Source organism: Rattus rattus, chromosome 9 (genome assembly GCF_011064425.1).
Source record: "Rattus rattus isolate New Zealand chromosome 9, Rrattus_CSIRO_v1, whole genome shotgun sequence".
NCBI classification, from domain to species: domain Eukaryota; kingdom Metazoa; phylum Chordata; class Mammalia; order Rodentia; family Muridae; genus Rattus; species Rattus rattus.
In genome coordinates, this window is record NC_046162.1 from 57,036,637 (window position 1) to 57,057,275 (window position 20,639).

The window sequence follows — 20,639 nt, forward strand, 5'->3', positions numbered from 1 at the left end:
AGACACACACACACACAGACACACACACAGACATAGATAGACATAAGCAGAGAGACAGAGAGACACAGAGAGAGAAAAGGGACAGAGGGAGGGAGGAGGGAGGAAGGGAGGGGGAGGGAGGGAGGGGAGAGGGTGTGGTGTCAGACTGTATACCAGCCTCTACCTGCGTTCTTCTGAGCCACCCAACCTCTAGGCAGCCTGGACTCCCGGGATCTGAGCGCTGCTGCAGAATGAGTGCCAGAGCAGTGGTCCCCTCTTCTCTTGCTTGGGGGCTTCTAAGCTGCTGTTTCCTCTGCAGTGGGGCTCTGGGGAGCCAAAGGCCCTCACGCTCTCTGCCTCCACGGCCCTCCCAAGCCATGCCAGGATTTGGCCCCACGTGGATGCCCCCGAAGGGGGCAGAAGCGGCCCTGGCCTTTCTCTACTCTGGAGACGTTCAACAGCTGTCAGGAGCAAACTGTAGCGGGAAGTATGAAGTCCGTGGGGCAGAAGGCAAAGCCGGGGTCCCCCCAGTCCTACAGAGAGCAGCGGGCACCCTGGCCCAGGCTGCCAACTTTCTCAACATGCTTCTACAAGCCAACGACATCCGGGAGTCAAGCGTGGAGGAGGATGTGGAGTGGTACCAGGCACTCGTTCGCAGTGTGGCAGAGGGAGACCCGAAAGCCTACAGGGCTCTGCTGACCTTTAACCCTCCACCCGGGGCTAGCCACCTTCAGCTGGCCCTGCAGGCCACTCGGATGGGGGATGAGACCATCCTTCAGGACCTGTCTGGGAACAAGGTACAGGAAGAGAATCCAGAAGAGGATTTAGATAGCCCTGGCCTCCAGAAGCGAGTACTGACCAATGACCTAAGGAGTCTTGACAGTCCCAAGTGGCCACGGGGGGATGGGTACGTGGGGGACATACAGCAGGTGAAGCTATCTCCTCCCTTCCTGGAATGCCATGAGGGCCGGCTCCGTCCTGGCTGGCTAGTCACAGTCTCGGCCACGTTCTATGGACTCAAGCCAGACCTCACCCCAGAGGTCAGGTGAGTGAGTTTGGGAAGGAGTTGATGGTTTGCGAGGGGTCCACAAGTCTTCTGCACTGTGCACAGACCATTTGGCAAGAGCATATGTGTGTGGGGGACACAGATGTGTGTATGCATTCAGCTGTGTCTATTTACAGCTGGCACTAGGAATCTGTAACTATTAACGTTCTCGGGTGTGCGTGCGCGCGTGCTGTGTATGAACCAGACAATCCGTGCATATGCATCTGGACATCTATTAGTTCAGTTATTGTTTTATTTGTGTGTGTATGTGTCTCCAGTTTGTTATGTTTTCTTTTAAGACAGTTTCTCATGTAGCCAAGGCTGACCTGTAATCCTGATCCCCCTGCCTCCACTGGCAAAGTGCCAGGATCGCAGGCCCGTGCCTGGGTATCTGTTGATGCTGTTTATATGTTAAGCACAATGAGTGAATGTCTGTGGCATGCGTATATACGGGTAAGTACACATACATCTATCTATATGTGTGTGTATGTGTGTGTGCATGTGTGTATGTGTGTGTACATATATGTGTGGATGTGTGTATTGTGTGCATGTGCATGCTTGTGTGTATGTATGTATGCATGTATATATATGTGTGTGAATGTGTGTATTGCGTGTGTATATATATGTGTGTGTGCGTGTGTGTATGTGTGTATATGTGTGTGTGCATGTGCATGCATGTGTGTGTGTGTATGTGTGTGTGTGTGCAGATGGAGGAGTCTAGACAAGGACGGGTCTTGGTTCTCAGGTCTGAGGTACAGACCGAAGAGTTGGGACCTGAGAACTTGGTGACATTAATAATCCATACTCCTGGCTTCTCAGGAACTACAGGGACACTCCAGGAGGCTTCCCAGGAGGAGAAGAATCCCTGGACGGGGCTTGGAAGCAATGCCCTTTCTTTCTGTCAAGGAGTTGGCTGAGTCCCCAGTGTCATTGCCAATGACAGGTTCTTAGGAAAGCAGGCTCCACTATCCTATCTAGGATCCTATCCTACCACAGTGCTTTGTGATATTCCTCAAAGAACCTTCAGCTAGAGTAAAGGGTCAGTGGCCCCACTGGGAAAGGAGGCCAAGCTTCCAGGTCTCTCCTCCTCTCCTCCCCCATTGTTCCCAGAAGACATCCTAGCTCCGTGACAGAGCTCTCCCAATTCAGTCACAAAAGAGACCCCAGGGCTCCTTTGCTGTGATCAGTTCAGACCTGGCCTGGGCAGAGTAAACAGGAGGTAAACAGCAGAGCGAGCGGCATGTGCTGTGCACATGTGTGCAAGTGCACGTGTGTGTGTGTGTGTGTGTGTGTGTGTGTGCAATGAACAAGTGTGGAAAATCCCTTTTTCATGATCACCGGAGCTCCGGCCTCTGCATTGTTGATGTGTCCTTTCTACTCATTGATGAGAGCAGAAAATGTTAAGATGCTGGCTAGTGGAGCAGTGGGGACTGCAACCTAGTGGGAGGGGGACTGTCACCGCAGACACAGGGTTCATGGCACACCACAGAAATGGTGTTGTGTGTGTGCCCTCACACCCCTGTGCTAAAGTGTGCAAAACCTGCCCTGCCCCCATAGTCTGGTGATCACTTCAGCATCCCCACTGTGACCCTAACTGCCAATTTGCTGCCCTAGGGGACAGGTGCAGATGGACATCGACCTCCAAAGTGTGGACATCAACCAGTGCGCAAGCGGCCCAGGCTGGTACTCGAACACACACCTGTGTGATCTCAACAGCACCCAGGCAAGGAGGAGGGTCCACCGAGCCCTGCCTTCATTTCCCTTTCCCATCACTGCCAAAGCCACCCTGACATCTCAGGGCTTCAAGGTGGTCCCAAGTGATTGGCAGAGGCGAAAGCATAGACTTTTACAAAGGGAGGCCAATGTACAGCCTACTCCACTCCTTCTTTCCCCCAAAAAAGCTACTCCTCATGCCCTTGAAACCTCGGTGTGCCTCCCTGTTTGCCCTGTCACTGTCTATACACTGTACACTCATTGTCTTCAGACACACCAGAAGAGGATCCCATTCTAGATGGTTGTGACCCACCATGTGGTTGCTGGAAATTGAACTCAAGATCTCTGCTAGAGCAGCCAGCACTCTTTACTGCTAAGCCATCTCTCCAGTCCCTTGTAGAGAAGTTCTTTAAACAGAAAAGTACAAAATAGCTTCAGGAAGTCCCTGAAACTGAGCAGATTCACTAGGCTCCTCCCTGCCACAGTAAGCAATAGATGCTGAGAGTCCCTTTCAGAGGAGTGAACCTGTATAGCAAAGACTCTCAGAGGAGAAAAGCTGCAAAGACCACTCTGAGACCAGACCAGGGCCTGGGAGAAGCAGGAACCAGCTGAACCCTCTGGAAGAGGTTTAGAGCAACAGAACGCCTGGAAAGGTTGAGCTGCCTGCAGGCTGTGCAGTGTGCTAAGCCATCTCTCCGGCCCCCAGGATTCCTCTTTAGGGCAACTTCTGAGCCAGAAGCTTTCCTTCTCCTAGGCCACATGCTCCACGTCAACCCAGCTCTGAGCTCCTCATGGTTCACAGAGTATATACTCCATTGGTATTCACGGAAGTAAATAGAGTTGCTAATGGGTGTAGGAGGAGGCTAGCCACAGCTTGAAAAGGTCTGGGACTGTTGAAGGCGACAAACTCCAAGCCATATGCAGGCTCAAAGCCCTTTACCTCAAAGTGCTCTGAGACACTGACGATGTGCTCAGCTTCCCTGCCCACCTCTGAGGCCATGTGCTATCCCCTGCTGAGCAAACGTCAATGGAGGAGGTAAAATAAAGAGCTGACCTTGGCATCCGGCCACCCCTGTTCCCCTCAGGCTGGTTTTAGGCAGAGAAAAGCAGTCCTATGTAAAAGCCAGATAAGTCCTGTTGGAAGTTGCCCCTCTCTGGGGTCTTTTTAACTTCCTTGTCTTAGGATTACTGTTGTGTTGAAACATCATGACCAAAGCAACCAGGGGAGGAAAGGGTGTAGTTCACTCCTGTTCCACAGAACAGTTCATCATTAAAGGCATTGAGGCCAGGAGAGTCAAGCAGAGCAGGAACCTGGAGGCAGGAGTTGATGGATGCAAATGGCGGGATGCTGCTCACTGGCTTGCTCATCATGGCTTGCTCAGCCTGCTTTCTTATAGCATCCAGCACCACCAGCCTAGGGATGGTCCCACCCACATCAATCATTAAGAGAATGCCCTACAGATGGACCCTATGAAGGCATTCTCTCAGTTGGGGCTCTCTTCACTCTTTTTTTTTTTTTTTTTTAATTCTTTTTTTCGGAGCTGGGGACCGAACCCAGGGCCTTGCACTTGCTAGGCAAGTGCTCTACCACTGAGCTAAATCCCCAACCCCATCTCTTCACTCTTGATAACTCTAGCTTGTGTCAAGATGACATAGACCAGCTATCACATCATCTGTGTACCAAGTGGGGGTGGGTCATGGGAACCCTCTGAAGCAGGGGGTAGGTACACACAGTATGATGGAGCTCTGAACTCTCTCTGTCTTCATTCCCCACCCCCATCCCACCCCCTGGTAACTAGCCCAAGCAAGCGAGGCACCAGGAAATGGGATTCAAGTTTCCTGCTATGGCCAGTCTGAACAAAAGAGTTGTGTATCCTGAACTCTTTTCTTGGATAACCCTCGAAGGGCCTAACAGCAGGGGTGGGGAAGTTTTCAGATGAGGAAGAGCTAGGCATGAACCAGAGAAAGCTTCTGGTGAAATCTCCTGGAATAAACTCAGAAGCCATGGATGGAGGGGGCCCTTTGCAGTGGGGAAAGCTTTCAGAGAAAAACGTCGTACAAGCAAATGTCATTTGTCATCCCCACAGTGTGTCCCTCTGGAGAGTCAGGGTTTTGTCCTTGGCCGCTATCTCTGTCGTTGCCGACCTGGATTCTATGGAGCTGGTGGTTCTGGGGGTAAGTGTGAGAGGGCTAAGCAGAGGTTTGGTAAGCCAAGGTGAGCTGGGATGAAACATCTTTGGAAGAAAGATGGATTGAAGATGACCCTGGGAGGAAGTGGGAGCTCAACAGGAGAAAGCCAAGAGGAGAGGCTGAGTGGGGTGGTGCAAACTTGTAGTCCCAGCGCTTTCAAGGCCGAGGCAGGAGGACTGCCATGCATTCAAGGCCAGCTTGGGCTACAAACGGAGACCCTGTCTCAAGAGAAAAGGAGGGAGAGAGGGAAAAAGAGAGAGCGAGAGATCAGCAGGGCTGTTTGTAGGTGTCTTCCTTTGGAGAACAAACCCAAACACATAGGTATGGGACAAGTTAGCCTTAGGCCTGGCAACGCCTCTTCCTGTTACCCTGTCCTTCATGGGGCATAACACTTTATTTTTACTCCTGGGGCCATAAGCTACAGGAGGGCATGGAGCCTTCAGGACCCAAGGCTAGAACTTCAGGTACCTCCAGCTAAGCTCTCCTCCTTACACTCCTCTTGTTCTTTGCAGGGTTAGAGGAGAGTGCTACTCAGACTGCTGGGCAATTTGGGTCCCCACAAGGCAGCTCAGGGAAGCTGCTACGATGCCAACCGTGTCCTGAGGGCTGTACCAGCTGTCTGGATGCCACACCATGCCTGGTGGAGGAGGCCCGGGCGCTGAGGACAGCAGTGCTGGCTTGCCAAGCCTGCTGCATGCTGGCTGTCTTCCTGAGTATGCTGGTTGCCTACCGTTGCCGAGGGAGCAAGGCAAGAAGGCCCCGCATCTCCCCTCTGCACACACATCCAATCCATCGCAAGTAGAGAACTAAGCCTTGGGAAAACGAGGGCCAGTCTTGCCTCTTTACACCTGAATGTGTGACATTAGGCAGTGACCTCTCTTATCTTAGACCTGTTTCTGCCTCTGCAACATTGTATTTGATTCAACAAATACTAGTGGAATGCTTACTCAGTGCAAAATACAGCAAAGGCACCCTGCTAGAGAAGCCACCCGGTCTCCAGGGCAGGGAGGAAGCAATGAGACAGGCCAAGGATGGATGTGGTCTCAGGTGCCCTGGGAGCTCAGATAGGGGACAAGTTATTCTGGAGGAGACGGCCTGGGAGAGAGTATGAAAAGTGATGTTGGGGGTAGGGGTGAGGGCTGGAGAGATGGCTCAGCGGTTAAGAGCACCGACTGCTCTTCCTGAGGTCCTGAGTTCAATTCCCAGCGACCACATGGTGGCTCACAACCATCTATAAAGAGATCTGATGCCCTCTTCTGGTGTGTCTGAAGAGAGTAAAGGTGTACTCAGATACATAATAAATCTTTTTTTAAAAAAAAGAAAGAAAGAGAAAAGGAAAGAAAGGTGATGCTGGAGGCAGGCTTGAAGGTTAACTGGCTTTTACGGCAAGAAAAAGGGGGCGTCTTATTCTAGATTAAGGTACAGTTTGACCCAAAGCTCGGAGAAATGCCAGAGGCCCTTTCTCCCTCCAGCAACCTCTGCTGTGAGCCCAGTGAGTGAGACTGGACAAGTGGCTGTGAACAGAGGGTGGAGCTAGATGGGGAAGCCCAGGGCCAGAGTGAGCTTCCTGATGGATCCAGGCCAGGCCCGGCACTCACACCCTGTTCACGCCCTGCTCACACCTGTCTCCCTGGGCTAACAGAGAATCCGGGCATCTGGGATCGTCCTCCTGGAAACCATTCTTTTTGGATCCTTACTTCTGTACTTCCCGGTGAGTCTGTGACCTGTAGTCAGCCTCTCTTCTTAGTACCCCCACTCCCAAACCCTCCTTCAGATTCCATCCCTGCCTTCCTAGGAAGATTTGACGACTTTACATTTCCCCCCTGTCTATTCCCACAAATGGCCTAGTGAGCGCTGCAGGCAGAGATGCAGACTGGGAAGAGTTTTCTGACCTGCTGTGTGGTTTAGGACACGTTTTGGTTTTGGGGAGTTTGTTTCGTTTTTTTTTTTTTTTAACTCTGCACAAGAGAAATGTGAGGCCTCCACTGTGGGGCTGCCGGGAAGATTGGTCATGTGACATATGTGTGCCTGAAGTAAAAGCGCAGCCCAGAACAGCTGTCTCGGTCCCCTTTGCCACCAGGTATTCATCCTGTACTTCAAGCCCAGCGTATTCCGCTGCGTCGCTCTTCGCTGGGTCCGGCTGCTGGGGTTTGCCGTCGTCTATGGGACCATTATCCTCAAGCTTTATAGGTAGGGCCCTGATAGACCTTGCCACAGCTCTGCTTACCCCAAGCCATCCAGTTGAAGGCAAACACGTGGTGGGCAGGAGGGCAACGGACAGAGTGTGGGGCTTTGGCCCCATCCTCCGTGTACCTTACTCCCCTCAGGGTGCTCCAGCTGTTTCTGTCTCGAACTGCACAGCGGGGGCCGCACCCAAGCAGCGGGCAGCTGCTGCAGCGTCTGGGGCAACTCCTGCTTCTGGTATTGGGCTTCCTGGTCGTGTGGACAGCGGGCGTTCTGGAGCCAGGCATCCAGCACACACCTCTGGTGACCCGGGGTCACACCCCCACTGGCCGCCATTTCTACCTCTGTCACCATGACCACTGGGACTACATCATGGTTGTGGGTGAGCTGCTTCTGTTGAGCCGGACTCGGCCTCCTCTGGCTCCTGACTATTCACCTCCAGGGTGTTCCTTGTGCTAACTCGCCCTAGATCTGGGCTACCCAGCACACTTGGTTTTGGAGAGGGTCAGCAGGCTGCTGAAATGGCTCTCTCTCCAATCTCCACAGCGGAAATGCTGCTACTCTGTTGGGGCAGCTTTCTCTGCTATGCCACCCGGGCTGTACCCTCAGCCTTCCATGAGCCACGCTACATGAGTATTGCCCTGCACAATGAGCTGCTGCTCTCTACGGCCTTCCACACAGCCAGGTGAGGACTAGCCCTTCTTCCTGAGACTCCTCCCACCTGGCCAATGTTCCCCACCTCCAGGTGAGGGGTCCATCTAAGAGTAACCCCTGCAATCCTGCTATGCCCAGCAGGACCTCACACATACCCTTCCTATACCCCAGAACTCTTTCAGAAGAGACTCCCAATCCAGAAGAAGTATGTCTTGTTCCTAATTCCATGTCCCGATCCTAAGTGTTTTTTCCTCAAGCCCTTGCTCCCTGCCTACTCCTCAGCCTCTGGAGCAGCAGGCTGGCCGTGGGACCTGGACCTGTGATGGGAGAAGGTTCAAATCACACAGTGATCCCAACGGAGTCCTGGGCGCAGTGCTATCGCCTGGGCAGGCAGGGGCAGTGGGGTGGAGTCTCTTAGGAGGACACTTCAGAAAATAGAATTAATGGGAACCTTGGGATTATATCTGTGATCCAGAGAGGGAAGAAAGGGTCCTCTACTGGTCACTGCCAGGCAGGGGCAGGGGCAGGGGACTGGGGCAGGGCTGGGGCTGGGGCTGGGGGCTGGGGCAGGGGCTGGGGCTGGGGCTGGGGCTGGGGCTGGGGATGGGGCTGGGACTGGGGCAGGGGCTGGGGCTGGGGCTGGGGCTGGGGGCAGGGACAGGGACCGGGGCAGGGGCAGGGGTCTGGGGCTGGGGCTGGGGCTGGGGCAGGGGCTGGGCCTGGGGCTGGGGCTGGGGCTGGGGCAAGGGCAGGACAGGGACGGGGCAGGGGCAGGGCAGGGTCTGGGGCTGGGGCTGGGGCTGGGTCTAGGGCTGGGACAGGGGCAGGGGCTGGGGCTGGGGCTGGGGCACAGAGTTAGTGAAGTGAGGCAGGCAGGCTACTCCCTACACTGATGATCTCCCTGTCCCATCTGGCCCTCAGGTTTGTGCTGGTTCCTTCCCTGCACCCAGACTGGACCCTTCTCCTCTTCTTCCTCCATACCCACAGTACAGTCACAGCCACACTGGCTCTGATCTTCATCCCTAAGGTAAGGTCTTTCCCCTACTGCATAAGGCCGTCCCTCAGCCCCTTGGTGAAGAACACTGTAGCCCTGAGACCTCAGCACCCACTTCACAGCAAGCAGAATGACTTGTATCCCAGGCAAGCTGGGAGAGGAGCAAGCCCTTGCTTCTAGTTCCCATGCAAACAGCATAGAGCTAGGGATGGAAGATGAGTATTTGGAGTGGGGAGGGGGGTGTTGTTATTTGTTGTTACTGTTGTTGTTATTGTTGTTACTGCTGTTGTTGTTGTTGTTACTGTTGTTGTTGGGGTTGTTTTTTTTTGGTTGGTCGGTTGGGTTTTTTTTTTGTTTTTTTTTTTTTTTTTTTTTTTTTTTTCCGGAGCTGGGGACCAAACCCAGGGCCTTGTGCTTGCTAGGCAAGCACTCTACCACTGAGCTAAATCCCCAGCCCGGTTGGTTTTTTTTTTAAGACAAGGTTTCTTGGGTTAGGGGATTTAGCTCAGCACTTGCCTAGTCGCAAGGTCCTGGTTTGGTCCCCAGCTCCGGAAAAAAAAAAAAAAATAGACAAGGTTTTTTTGTGTAGCCCTGGCTGTCCCGGAACTAGCTCTGTAGAGCAGGCTGGCTTCTAACTCACAGATATCTGGCAGCCTCTGCCTCTTGAGTGCTGTAAGTAGAGGTTTGTGCCACTGCTTCCGGTGTCTTCTAATCCAGCTGGTAGACTCTGAAGGTGTGCAGAGCAGTTCATAGCGGCGGGATGGGGAGCGAAGACCATGCCTAGGGACACTGTGCTGGTCCCCGCCGAGGAAGAATGGCAGGGAGCAGAGAAGGGCTAAGGTGGAAGACTCATGAACTAAAGGCAAAGTAGGTTTGTCTTCTCCCATCCCCCCACCTGTCTTGGGCAGTTCTGGAAGCCGGGGGCACCTCCCAGGGAGGAGATCTTGGATGAAGTGTACGAGGATGAGCCGGACCTGCATCGCTCAGGCTCCTACCTCAACAGCAGCATCGCCTCAGCCTGGAGCGAGCGCAGCCTGGATCCAGGGGATATTCGGGTAGGCTCCTCCTCCCCTCCCCCGATTTCTTTTTTTTTTTTTTTTTTTTTTTGGTTTTTTTTTTCGGGGCTGCCCCGATTTCTTTCAGATCACCTTTTTTTTTTTTTTTTTAATTGTGTTTGTTTGGTTTGGTTTTAGAGACAGGGCATCGCTGTGTCTCTGTGTATCAGAACCCCTGGCTGTCCTGAACTTGCTTTGTTGACCAGGCTGGTCTCAAAGATCTCTGCCCGCCTCTGCCTTCTCAGTGCCCAGCCTGGATACCAGCTTTTAAGGATTGAGCAGAGGAACACAGCTGGGCTACCACTGGCTTAGGGTACCACAGAATCACCCCAAGGTCTCCCTCCTCCAAGTCTGTACCTCCCTTTGCTGCTACCCTAGACTCCCCTGACTGTACAACATTGAAAAGAACCCCCAAAACCCAGATGCATAGACTCTGAAGGCCCAGGCCCAGTCATGAGTGGACTCTTAACCCTACGTCATCATGGGGTGTAGACAGACTAGAAAAGCCTTGAGTGCCCAGCAAAGTGGAATGACCCTAAGGGTCAACTGTAAGAGCTAGGAAGTTTCAACAGAGTGGCCGCCAGGATCCCTTTTCTTTCAGTGGGCCTTAGAAAAGAGCAGCTCTCTGGAGGACAGCTCTGAAAAAACAGGCTCCCTTTTATTTTTTCTTCTCAGGGGCATTATATAGAGCCAGGGGTTGGGAGAAATCAGGAGACCATGCGGTTTTATATATAACCCAAGGCAAAGAAGCCATCTTGGGGAGCCACCCATCGACCCTTTGCATCTCCCAGTTCCTCATCCCAGCAACCTGTGCAGGTCTGACCCACAGCCACCTCATCTCCTGAGCCCCGCCTGGTCTGCCTTTGTGCTCCTCTCTGAATTGAGACGTCAGGGCATAGCCAAAGCCATCCCACCCCAGACCCTCCCTTTTTAGACCACACGCCACTCTGCTCCCTTGTGCCGGCTTTGGGGAGAAATTCAAAGCACAAAAGTCTTCATTGACACTGATGTGTGGCATCCTTCCCCACCCACCTCCTAGAATGCTCTAAGGAAGTGAACACGGGTCACACAGAAGATGCAGAGGTGCCAGGGTGTGGTGGCCCATGCTCTTAATCCCTGCTCTTGGGAGGCAGTGATTGGGAGACAGAGGACAGCCTGGTCTACAGAGTGAGCTCCAGAACAGTCAGGGCCACAGATAGAAACCTCGTCTCAAAACAAACAAACAAACAAACAAACCAACAAACCAAGCCCCCGACGATACAGAGGCACAGAGAGAGGTCAATAAAATAGCTTTGAGATGCCAGTGGGTTAGGAGTCTCGTGCCCAGTCCTTGCCCCAATGCTGGCCATTTCCCAAGAGATCACCGTGCTCCAGAGAAGTGAGAACACTCTGAACCCTGAGGGCTAAATGGAACCAGATCGGAACCAGCTTGATTCTGGTCTTGCAGGGACAGAATGGTGACTTCTGAGTTTAAGAAACAAGAAAGGGATACGACTTGGTAGAGAAGTGATTCCCCAGAGAGAATAGTTTGACTGGGGATGGGGTGGGGGGTGGGCTCGGCCATCACAGAGGTGGCTCTGTTGCCGGCCCCCTTCCTTGCAGGATGAGTTGAAGAAGCTCTATGCCCAGCTAGAGGTCCGAAAGACCAAGGAGATGGCCGCCAACAACCCCCACCTGCCCAAGAAGCGGGGCAGCTCACGCCAGGGATTGGGGCGCTCTTTCATGAGATACCTAGCTGAGTTCCCAGAGGCCCTGGCTAGACAGCATTCTCGGGACTCAGGCTCTCTAGGCCTCAGCAGCCTGCCAGGGTCTTCTCGACGAAGGCTCCTCAGCTCCAGCCTTCAGGGAACAGAGAAGGCACCAGCCCTCCGCAAGACCCGCAGCACGTACGAGCACCACAGGGAGCACCACAGGGAGCACCACACTCCTCCCTCTGAATCCTCGCTCAGGCGGACCCTGTCCAAGAAGGCCTCACCCACAGAGGGCCAAGTGTCGGTAGAGGGGCCCCCAGCCCTGGGCTTCAGATCAGCCAGTGCCCACAACCTGACAGTGGGAGAAAGACTCCCTAGAGCCAGGCCCATGTCCCTGCAGAAGTCACTCAGTGTGGTGGCTGGCTCCAGGGAAAAGGCTCTGCTTGTGGCTAGTCAGGCCTACCTGGAGGAAACCTATCGGCAGGCAAAAGAGAGAGAGGAAAGAAAGAAGGCTGAGGCAGCCATGGTGAGCCCGGTGCGGAGGCCATCAGCCAGGAGGCTGGAATGGCCTCTTAGGGCCCCTCTGTCAGCCCCACCTTCTCCTGCCAAGAGCAGCAGTGTGGAAAGCTCTCATACCCCGGGGAGGCCTCATGAAGAGGCTGGGAGAAGGCTGCCTCACCCACCCATCCGGCACCAGGTCTCCACACCCATCTTGGCTCTGTCTGGGGCCTGCCTGGGAGAGCCAAGAATGTTGTCTCCCACCCCAACCTCCACATTGGCTCCCGTTCTGTTGCCAGCTCTGGCCCCAACCCCTACCCCTGTTCTGACACCAGTCTCAAAGCCCCCCCAAAGCCCTACCCTTCTCACTTTCATCTGCCCCTGGGAGAATGCAGAACTGCCAGGCAAGAAAGAAAATGTGGTTCAGGAAGGTTCTACAGGGCCAGAGCGAAGCAGTCACACACCTGCCTCAGCTCGTACCAAGATCTGGAGGGCCCTGTCTGTGGCAGTGGAGAAAAAGGGGACTGGAGAGAGTGAGGCACTCACAGAGGGTGGACACGTCCAGGGGGAAGCAGATGATACAGATGAGGAAAAGTCCAAGATCTTCTCAAAGTCCCACAGCCTCAAGACCCCTCTGCAGCAGGGTTCCGTGCGCAGCCTGGGTCTGGCCATCAAAGCTCTGACCCGTTCTAGAAGCATCTACAAAGAGAAGGACGGTGGAGAGGGCACCCCTGAGACCGAGAAGGGAAAACCGGCAGAGGTGAGCTCAGGGGCTCCACCCCGATCTCCCAGGCTAGGCCGGCCCAAGGCAGTGAGCAAACAGGCTGCCCTCGCCCCCTGTGAGGATGAGGAGTCCCTCCAGAACCAACAGAATGCTCACACCAGCCGAATGCTCCACGTTTGTCAAAAGGAGGGCAGCCGAGAGCACGAAGATAGAAACAAGAGAGCGTCCCAGGGTCCAGGGGAGCGGAAGATTGAGAGAACTGGTAAAATAGCGCTTGCCACACTGCGGCAAGTTTTTGGGGAGAAAAATGCTGAACAAGCGAAGGAATCCCCTGTGGGATATAAAGAGGTGCCCAGCCTTGCCCTCCAGCCCCTAGGCAGTGCTGACCACAGGGTGGCAGAGGTGTGCCCCTGGGAAGTCACTGAATCTGAATCAGGAATGGGCCCACAAGAGAGTGTGGACAAGGCCAAAATCTGCTCCTGGGAGGGGACTGAAGGAGGGGGTCTTGAGAAGAAGCCATCGAGACAAGTATTAAGTAGGTCCTGGGAAGAGAGAGAGAAAGTCCCAGGGGAGTCAGAGCCTGAAGGTGCGGGTGCCATTACTCGGAAGAAGCCCGAGAGGCTGGTCCGAGGCCAAGAGGCAGTGTGTCCTTGGGAAAGCCCCGACTCTGGAGGTCAGTCTCCTCAGCTGGTGCACCAGGATTCTGACAGAAGCCAGGGCAGGCCTGTGGTAGTAAGCAAAGGAGGAAAGCATCCAGGGGCTCTTTTGCCTGACGCTGCTAAGGCAGAACTGTGCCCGTGGGAGATGAGGGATGTGGGGGAGGGGACATCTGCTCAGAGGGTACAGGAACTCCCTGAAGAAAGGCATAAATCCCCAAAGAAGGCGACCTTCTGGAGAGAACAGAAACTGGGCGGGGACCTGGTGTCACTTTGTCCGTGGGAAAGTACTGATTTCCGGGGCCCCTTGGCTGTCTCACTTCAAGCCCCAGGGAGCTCAGGGAGTTTTGGCAGTGGCATTACAGAGATATGCCCTTGGGAGGCAGGAGAGCTGTCTAATGACAAGAAAGCAGAGGTCTGTCCCTGGGAGCTGGGGGATGAACTAGCAGGTACAGAAGCACTGAATCAGGGAACGGATGGGGAATCTCTCCCAGGAAAGGAGGCTGCCTCCAGAAAGCAATGCTCAGCAGAGGTGGGGGGACAAACTGCAAGGGCAAAGTCCACAGACCGTCAAGGGCAGGAGTCCGTGTGCCCCTGGGAGGACAAAACCCCTGAGCAGTCCAGCCCACATCCAGACAACTCTTCATCCAAGGCTGGTGAGAAATTCCTACGCAATGCGGGTAGCCAGGTACTGCAAGTGTGTCCTTGGGAAGCCATCGAGCCAGAGGAAAGGCAAGCGACACCTTCAACAGCCGAAATCTGTCCATGGGAAGTGGACGGACGAACAGAGACCAGGGCATCAGAGCACGCACCTAAGGAAGAAGTTCAAAAGGATGAGAAGAAAATGCCCGGGAGAGCAAGAATCCAAGCGCGGGAAGAGACTGAGGGGCAGATCCAAAAGCAGGAAGCAATCTGCCCCTGGGAGAGCACGGACTGTGATAGCACCCCCCAAAGAGCCACAGAGAAACCCCAAGCCACTCTCCAGAAGCAAGGCAGCATGGGGGACAAAGCTGCTGAGATCTGCCCGTGGGATGTGGAGGAAACAGCTCAGAAGGCCAAGATCTGTCCCTGGGATGTGGACACTGGGGCTGGAGAGGAAAGGACTGTTGGAGCTGAAGCCTCTAGGATTTCTCCAAATGATGCAAGTCAGACTTCTGCAGATGCTGGACCCAGTCAGGTAGCTGCTAGGGCTCTGAAGAAGCCAGAGAGGCTCAGCTCAGAGAAGGAGGTGGTCTGTCCCTGGGACAGCACCAGCCCAGGGGCGTCCTCTCAGCAGCCGGACACTTTGAACACTGAGAAAGTAAAAGATGAACTCCAGGAAAACGTGAGTCCCAGGCCCATAGAGGTATGTCCCTGGGAAGCAGAGGAAGTTCCTGTCAGTGAAAAAGCCAAGATCTGTGCCCGGGAATTGAATGAAGGCACCGTGGGGAAAGGACTGGAGGGAGAGACGGAGAGTGAGCCAACACAGCCAAGGAGAAAGAATCTAGAAAAGGCAGAATTCTCCTTCCAAGAAGAAGGCACATCAAAGGGGGACACAACACTCTGCCAGGAAGAGGAAACTACCTGTTCTTGGAAGCCACCTGCCCAGGTCTCCAAGGCCTCAGACTTACCCAGCAGCAGCATTAGTCAGGAAGCAGAGGGACAGTCCTGGGAAGCAAGTGACAGTGCATCAGAGAAGGGAGACCTGAAGACAGGTTCTCTCCCGGAATACACACCCCAAGGAAAAGTTGCAGCTTTAAAATCACAGTGTTCTGTTGATGGGGGAGGAACAAGCTCGGAACTCCAGCCTGACTGTCTGCGGGAAAACATGGTATCAGCAGACTCTTTGTCCCATCCACACAGCCAGTGCCCTGACCAACCTAGAGCCAGCTCCCAGGCACCGGTCAGCTCAGAGGGTGGGGCTGCTGAGCTGTGCCCATGGGATGCTTCTGACCCGGATCTGTATAAACCTGACCGTGACACCAAGGTTGAGCTCTGTTCCCAGAGGGTGACTGGGAGACTTACAGAGACAGAGACATCAAGACAGGATGAAGAGGAAAAACCTCAGGAGGAGAAAGAAAGAGCCCCTGGAAAACGAGAGCATGAAGGTGTGGCAGTTCAGGAGACGCCACAGACCAGCAACGTTGGGAAACAGGAAGCCATGTGTCCCAGGGAGAGTCAGGACTTTGGGGTACAAGCAGCTACAGATGCTTCTGATGGAAACAAAGGCAGTTCTGAGGACGTGTGTCCTTGGGAAGCAGAGGAGGTTCCTTCTACCGAGAAAGCAGAGATCTGCCCCTGGGAAGCAGGTCCAGGAGCAGTGGGGGAGGAAGCGCTGGACCTGGGGCAGGATGGAGAGTCTCAGGGGGTGGGAGGGGTTGAAAGACACCTCTTAAAAGCAGCAGAGGCAGTCTGCCTCTCAGAAGGCTCAGTGTCAGCGGGGCTCTACCCCCAGGAAGACCCGGTAGACACAGACCACCCCAAGGTCAGTCTCCATGGAGCAAGCAGCCCAGGGAAAGGGCTGGCAGAACTATGTGTCTGGGAGGTCACAGACCCAGAAGGAAATAAAATCAAGGGCACCATGGCAGACATCTGTCCGTGGGAGGAAGCTAGAGCCCCACCTGAGGAATCTGGCCTCCCGGCTTTACCAGTAACCCAGGCAGATGTGCCTGCTGCCCCTGAGAAATCAGTTTGCCTCTCAGTACACACACCGTTGGAGAGCTCTCTCCCAGAGAGCAAGAGTGTCCGCCCAGACGTCAGCAAGCCACCTGGTACCTTCCCCCCGGGAGGTGTGGGAGAACAAGAACCTTTGGGACCTGAGCCTGGAGCCAAACCAGACCCAGAGCCAAGCCCCAAAGAAGCGGAGGCTCCAGAGTCGTTGTCCTTAATTGAAGACCAAGGACACACGGCTTCTGAAGCACAAGCTGGAGATCTCAGTCCCCCACCTGACTGTCCTTGGGACTGCGAATGACTGCCAGGTGGTGGGGCCAGAACCCCTCAGGACACTTCCCGAGTCCCAGTGTCCCCTAAGAGTGACTTAAAGATGTTTGAATACTTCCTCAGCCCAAGAGGCCAGATGGGGCAACCCATTCAGAAGGAACTGTACAAGAAGGGTTAGATCCCAGGGCTCGCTCGCTCTCTCTCTCTCTCTCTCTCTCTCTCTCTCTCTCTCTCTCTCTCTCTCTCTCTCTCAGGAATGGAAACTAGATCTTTACCTTCTAAAGAATTCTGCCATCCATCCACCCAAGGTAGCAAAAAAACTAAACCATTTGAGTCAGTAGCAATCGTGGGATTGTGGGCAAGAGAAGGTTGTGAGGCCATGTAGTTCAGGATGAAATGTGGGGCTGGAAAGATGGCTTAGTGGTTAAGAGCACACACTGCTCTTGCACAGGACCCAGGTTTGAATCTTGAGATCCAAGCCAAGACAATCGGCTTATAGTCCCTTGCAACTGCAGTTTCAGGGAACCATCCAACTGCTTTTTTCTTTTTTTTAAAGATTTATTTATGGGGTTGGGGATTTAGCTCAGTGGTAGAGCGCTTGCCTAGGAAGCGCAAGGCCCTGGGTTCGGTCCCCAGCTCGGAGGGGGGGGGGTTATTTATGTATGAGTCAGTGTTCCTGTCTGACTCCACCAGAAGAGGGCATAGGATCCCACTATAGATGGTTGTGAGCCACCATGTGGTTGCTGGGAATTGAATTCAGGACCTCTGGAAGAGCAGCCAGTGCTCTTTTTTTTTTTTTCCCCCGGAGCTGGGGATCGAACCCAGGGCCTTGCGCTTGCTAGGCAAGTGCTCTACCACTGAGCTAAATCCCCAACCCCGTGAGCAGCCAGTGCTCTTAACCTCTGATCCATCTCTCTAGCCTCCAATTTCTTCTTCTGGTCTCTGAGGCCACCTAGATTCTTGTGCATATATCCTCACAGGACAGACAGACAGACACAAAATTAAAATAAATATTTAAAAGATGAAAGCTAAATCAGAGAAAGACAAAGACAAAATGTGTGTCTGGAGAAAGCCTCACAGGCCTAGGCCTTGTCCCTGCCCCCAGCCCTTTCCCTGACAGCTGGTCCCATGGAGCAAGGCTGGTCTAAAAGTCAGTATGTGGCTAAGGCTGGCCTTAATCTTCTGGTCCTCCTGCATCCACCTCCTGGTGTGTACCACCATGGCCAGTTTACTCAGTGGTCACAGAGCTTCCTGTATGCTAACTCTGTCACCTGATCTATATCCCCAGCCCAGCCTTTGTCTTTCTGTGGGTCTGTGTGGTACAGGGAACGGAACCCTGGTCCTCAGGAACACTAGGCAAACACCCTCCCACTAAGCCACACCTCCAGGTCAAGGGTCTTGCCATTTGACTTGACTCTTCCATTTCTGCTTTACTTCTCCTATGTGCCCTGACGGTTGGCTGAAGTAGCAAGTCTGACATTTAGGTCACAGCTGGAATCCAAAGTGACAACAGAGAACAGAGAAGGAAAGGCACTCTACTCTCTCAGGGCCCTCCCCACAAAGGACAAGGTGTTCTTCTTTCCCCATGTCCCCAGTCAGCCTCTTCCCATCTTCCTGCCCCAGCTCTTACCATGTCCAGGGTCTACCTCACTGCCTCCTCCTCCTCCTCGTCTTTCTGTCAGCAAGGGGACCTCCTTTTCAGTAACTATAACTGGAGCCAAGGGGAACTCTCTGGTTCTCAAGCAAGAACCACTCTTACTCACTCATGCTCCTTCCCAGAGGAGCCTGGGAAAGAAAAGAGGTCCTGTTCAGAATCCCAACCTCTATCCTCAGAAAGAGTAGCGCTCCCCAGGGCCAGGAAGGGTACCCCACGAGTACAAAGCCTCTTTCTTAGCTGTCTACTTTGGCTCTCCTCTCAACAATCAGCTCAGGCTACCTTGCTTAAGCAGTGTGAGATCACAGGGTTGGTGCCAGATGATATTACCAATGGCCACTAGGAAGGAGAAAAACTTAATACAGTGGTTCTAGCTTGAGACAGGGAGACGAGGTGAAGACAGGCAGGCCAATGTGGCAGAGCCTGCAGGGACAAGAAAGACAACTGTCAGGCCCACCCTCTAACCGTAGTGATGTAGGTGCTGTTTAAGAGCTGGAAAACCTCAAATGAGACCAGATGCCCGGTGAGAGAACCAGGAGTCTATAGGCAAACGCTGAACAGATACAGAGCCTCACAGAAAAAAGCAGCTGAATGCTCCATTTCCAAAAGGGAACGGAGGAGTCACCCAGTCCCCTTTGGGGGCCAGTTGCCCTCATTCCCACACTAAGCCCTGCTACCTACCCAGATCTCCTGCACCGGGTTTCTGTGGCTGTATTGTTCTGTGTGTGACTTAACCCCACAGCTTCTGAGCTAAGGTAGACTTCACTGTGCGCCTCAGAGCAATCCCACGGGGTCTGTCCTAGCTGGGAAGAGCAAAGTTATCCCCACATTCACTGGGAGAAATAGCCAGCCAGAAAAATAATAAAGAGTGCTTGTTCTCAGCTCCTGCAGTCGGCTCCGGCTTATTCATACTGCTGGTTTTCTTTGTCAACAGAGGGACAGCAGACAGAACAGTGCCTTGCTCCAAAGCCACCCTGTGCTCGACAGGACTTGGGGTGGGGTGGTCGGGCTTATTCTCTGCCTGTGCTGACGGATGCTCTCTGCCTTGCTCTCCAAGCCAACCCCTCACACCTGGGGCCATTTGCTCGGCTGGATTTGGTCCCAGAGGAAATGAAATTGCACTTATCCTCTGGCTTCCTGGTGGCAGCTGTTGCTTAGCAGAGATTTAGGATAATCTAGTGACCCCGAGTCAGATCCACGGCCATGGGATGACACAGTTTATCTGAATCGCCGTTTTTCATAAATGCAAGGGAAGCCGATGTTAAACACTGGCCTACTGGGTGAGTTCTTTTGTTCCTCTGCTCCTCTTCCCTGCTGGGATTATCTCCCTTCCTTCTCACTCCCCAGTTATGAATCCAGCTTAAAGCACTTCTTACTTTGCCTTAATCCAGGGCTCAGGCAAATAGGATGTGTCCGAGCCCCACCGGGACAGCAGTGCTGCAAAATGGTGGGCATTTTTAGCCCGGACGGTTGAGACTAAACAGCGTGAGATTGGCCCACCAGGTCTCATCCCTAAGCACATACCTGTCTGTTTCCTCAGTCTACGCACACGAGCGGCTATGAAACCACCAGGCTTGGGCTAGGGAGGTGGCTCAATGGGCAACACTGTTGGTAGTGCAAACTTGACAAAAAATTCAACTCCCAGAATCCACACAGGAAGGCAAAATTCATCCTCTGACCTCCGTCTGAAGGCTGTATCACGCACACACATTCACACTCAAACACTCCTGCATACATAATGAATAAATAATTGATAAATAATAGCACTAAATAAATAATAACATTGATAAATAAATGATAACACCCCCTAGTAAGGCTTCCCCTTTTTGCAGCTTTGCTGAGAGGGCAGGTTTGGAGAAATGCAGGCTACTTATTTCTGACCCAATTCCAGCTTCTTTTACCCTACTCTAGACAGATTTAACTCTGACCTGAAGTGACAAAGAAAATTTTAGTCTGGAGAAAAATTAAGCATGACAATCGAGCTCTCATTTCCCTGTGTTGTTTGTTGAACCCAGAGCCTCAGACATACGAAGCAAGCACTCTGCCTAGTAAGCTCTATTTCCAGCAGGCCCTGTCTTTAAGCAAGAACTCCCTGGGTTGTGGAACTCAAAAGCACTAGGAACCAAACCTGTGGCTGGAAAAATCAGATTCCCCTTGTCATGCTCAGATATCCCAGGACGTTGAGCATCAAAGCCCCACCCCCTTCTCCAAGCAGCGGAATAATGTCGAGGCTGCCGCACTGCACACTGGCTTGACTCCGGGGCAGTTGTCTCCCCAGTCCTGGGATAGAAGGCATAGCCAGCATCTTTGTGAGGTATAAGAAAGTTCCCCTAAGTGCCAACCCTGCCTTGTCCCTGCAGCCTTCTGAACGTCCTAGAGCCACCCAGTGCTCTGAGATGGCTCAGTGGTTAAGAGCATTGGCTGCTCTTCCACAGGTCCTAAAACAATAATTCCCGGCAACCACATGATGGCTCACAACCATAATGGGACCCTCTTCTGGTGTGTTTGAAAACAGTGAGAGTGTACTCACGGACATAAAATAAATCTTAAAAAAAGAAAAAAGAATACCTGTTGCTCTTGCAGAAGACACAGATCCAGTTCCTAGCACCTACTTGGTGGTTCACAACCATACATAACTCAAGTTCCAGGGGATCTGACACCCTCTTTGGACCTCCAAGACACC

The 20,639-nt window shown here is 53.3% G+C and overlaps 1 protein-coding gene across 1 annotated transcript; it reads left to right on the top strand.

The window, feature by feature from the left end:
- The first annotated feature begins 230 nt into the window (after positions 1 to 230).
- Gpr179 (G protein-coupled receptor 179) lies at positions 231 to 16,333 on the top strand. Its single transcript, XM_032913443.1, has 11 exons — positions 231 to 1,024; positions 2,639 to 2,747; positions 4,825 to 4,912; positions 5,440 to 5,675; positions 6,570 to 6,638; positions 7,008 to 7,117; positions 7,255 to 7,493; positions 7,658 to 7,796; positions 8,687 to 8,792; positions 9,668 to 9,814; positions 11,417 to 16,333. The coding sequence occupies exons 1-11, from the start codon at positions 231 to 233 to the stop codon at positions 16,331 to 16,333; spliced, it is 6,954 nt and encodes a 2,317-aa protein (XP_032769334.1).
- Positions 16,334 to 20,639: the final 4,306 nt, after the last annotated feature.

What these genes read in the sequence shown, in the direction of transcription:
- Gpr179 (XM_032913443.1), top strand. Translation starts at nt 231, where the DNA reads ATGAGTGCCAGAGCAGTGGTCCCCTCTTCTCTTGCTTGGGGGCTTCTA. An exon ending in CCTTACTTCTGTACTTCCCG is followed by an intron (nt 6,639 to 7,007) that starts GTGAGTCTGTGA and finishes CTTTGCCACCAG; the next exon opens with GTATTCATCCTGTACTTCAA. An exon ending in ATTATCCTCAAGCTTTATAG is followed by an intron (nt 7,118 to 7,254) that starts GTAGGGCCCTGA and finishes TACTCCCCTCAG; the next exon opens with GGTGCTCCAGCTGTTTCTGT.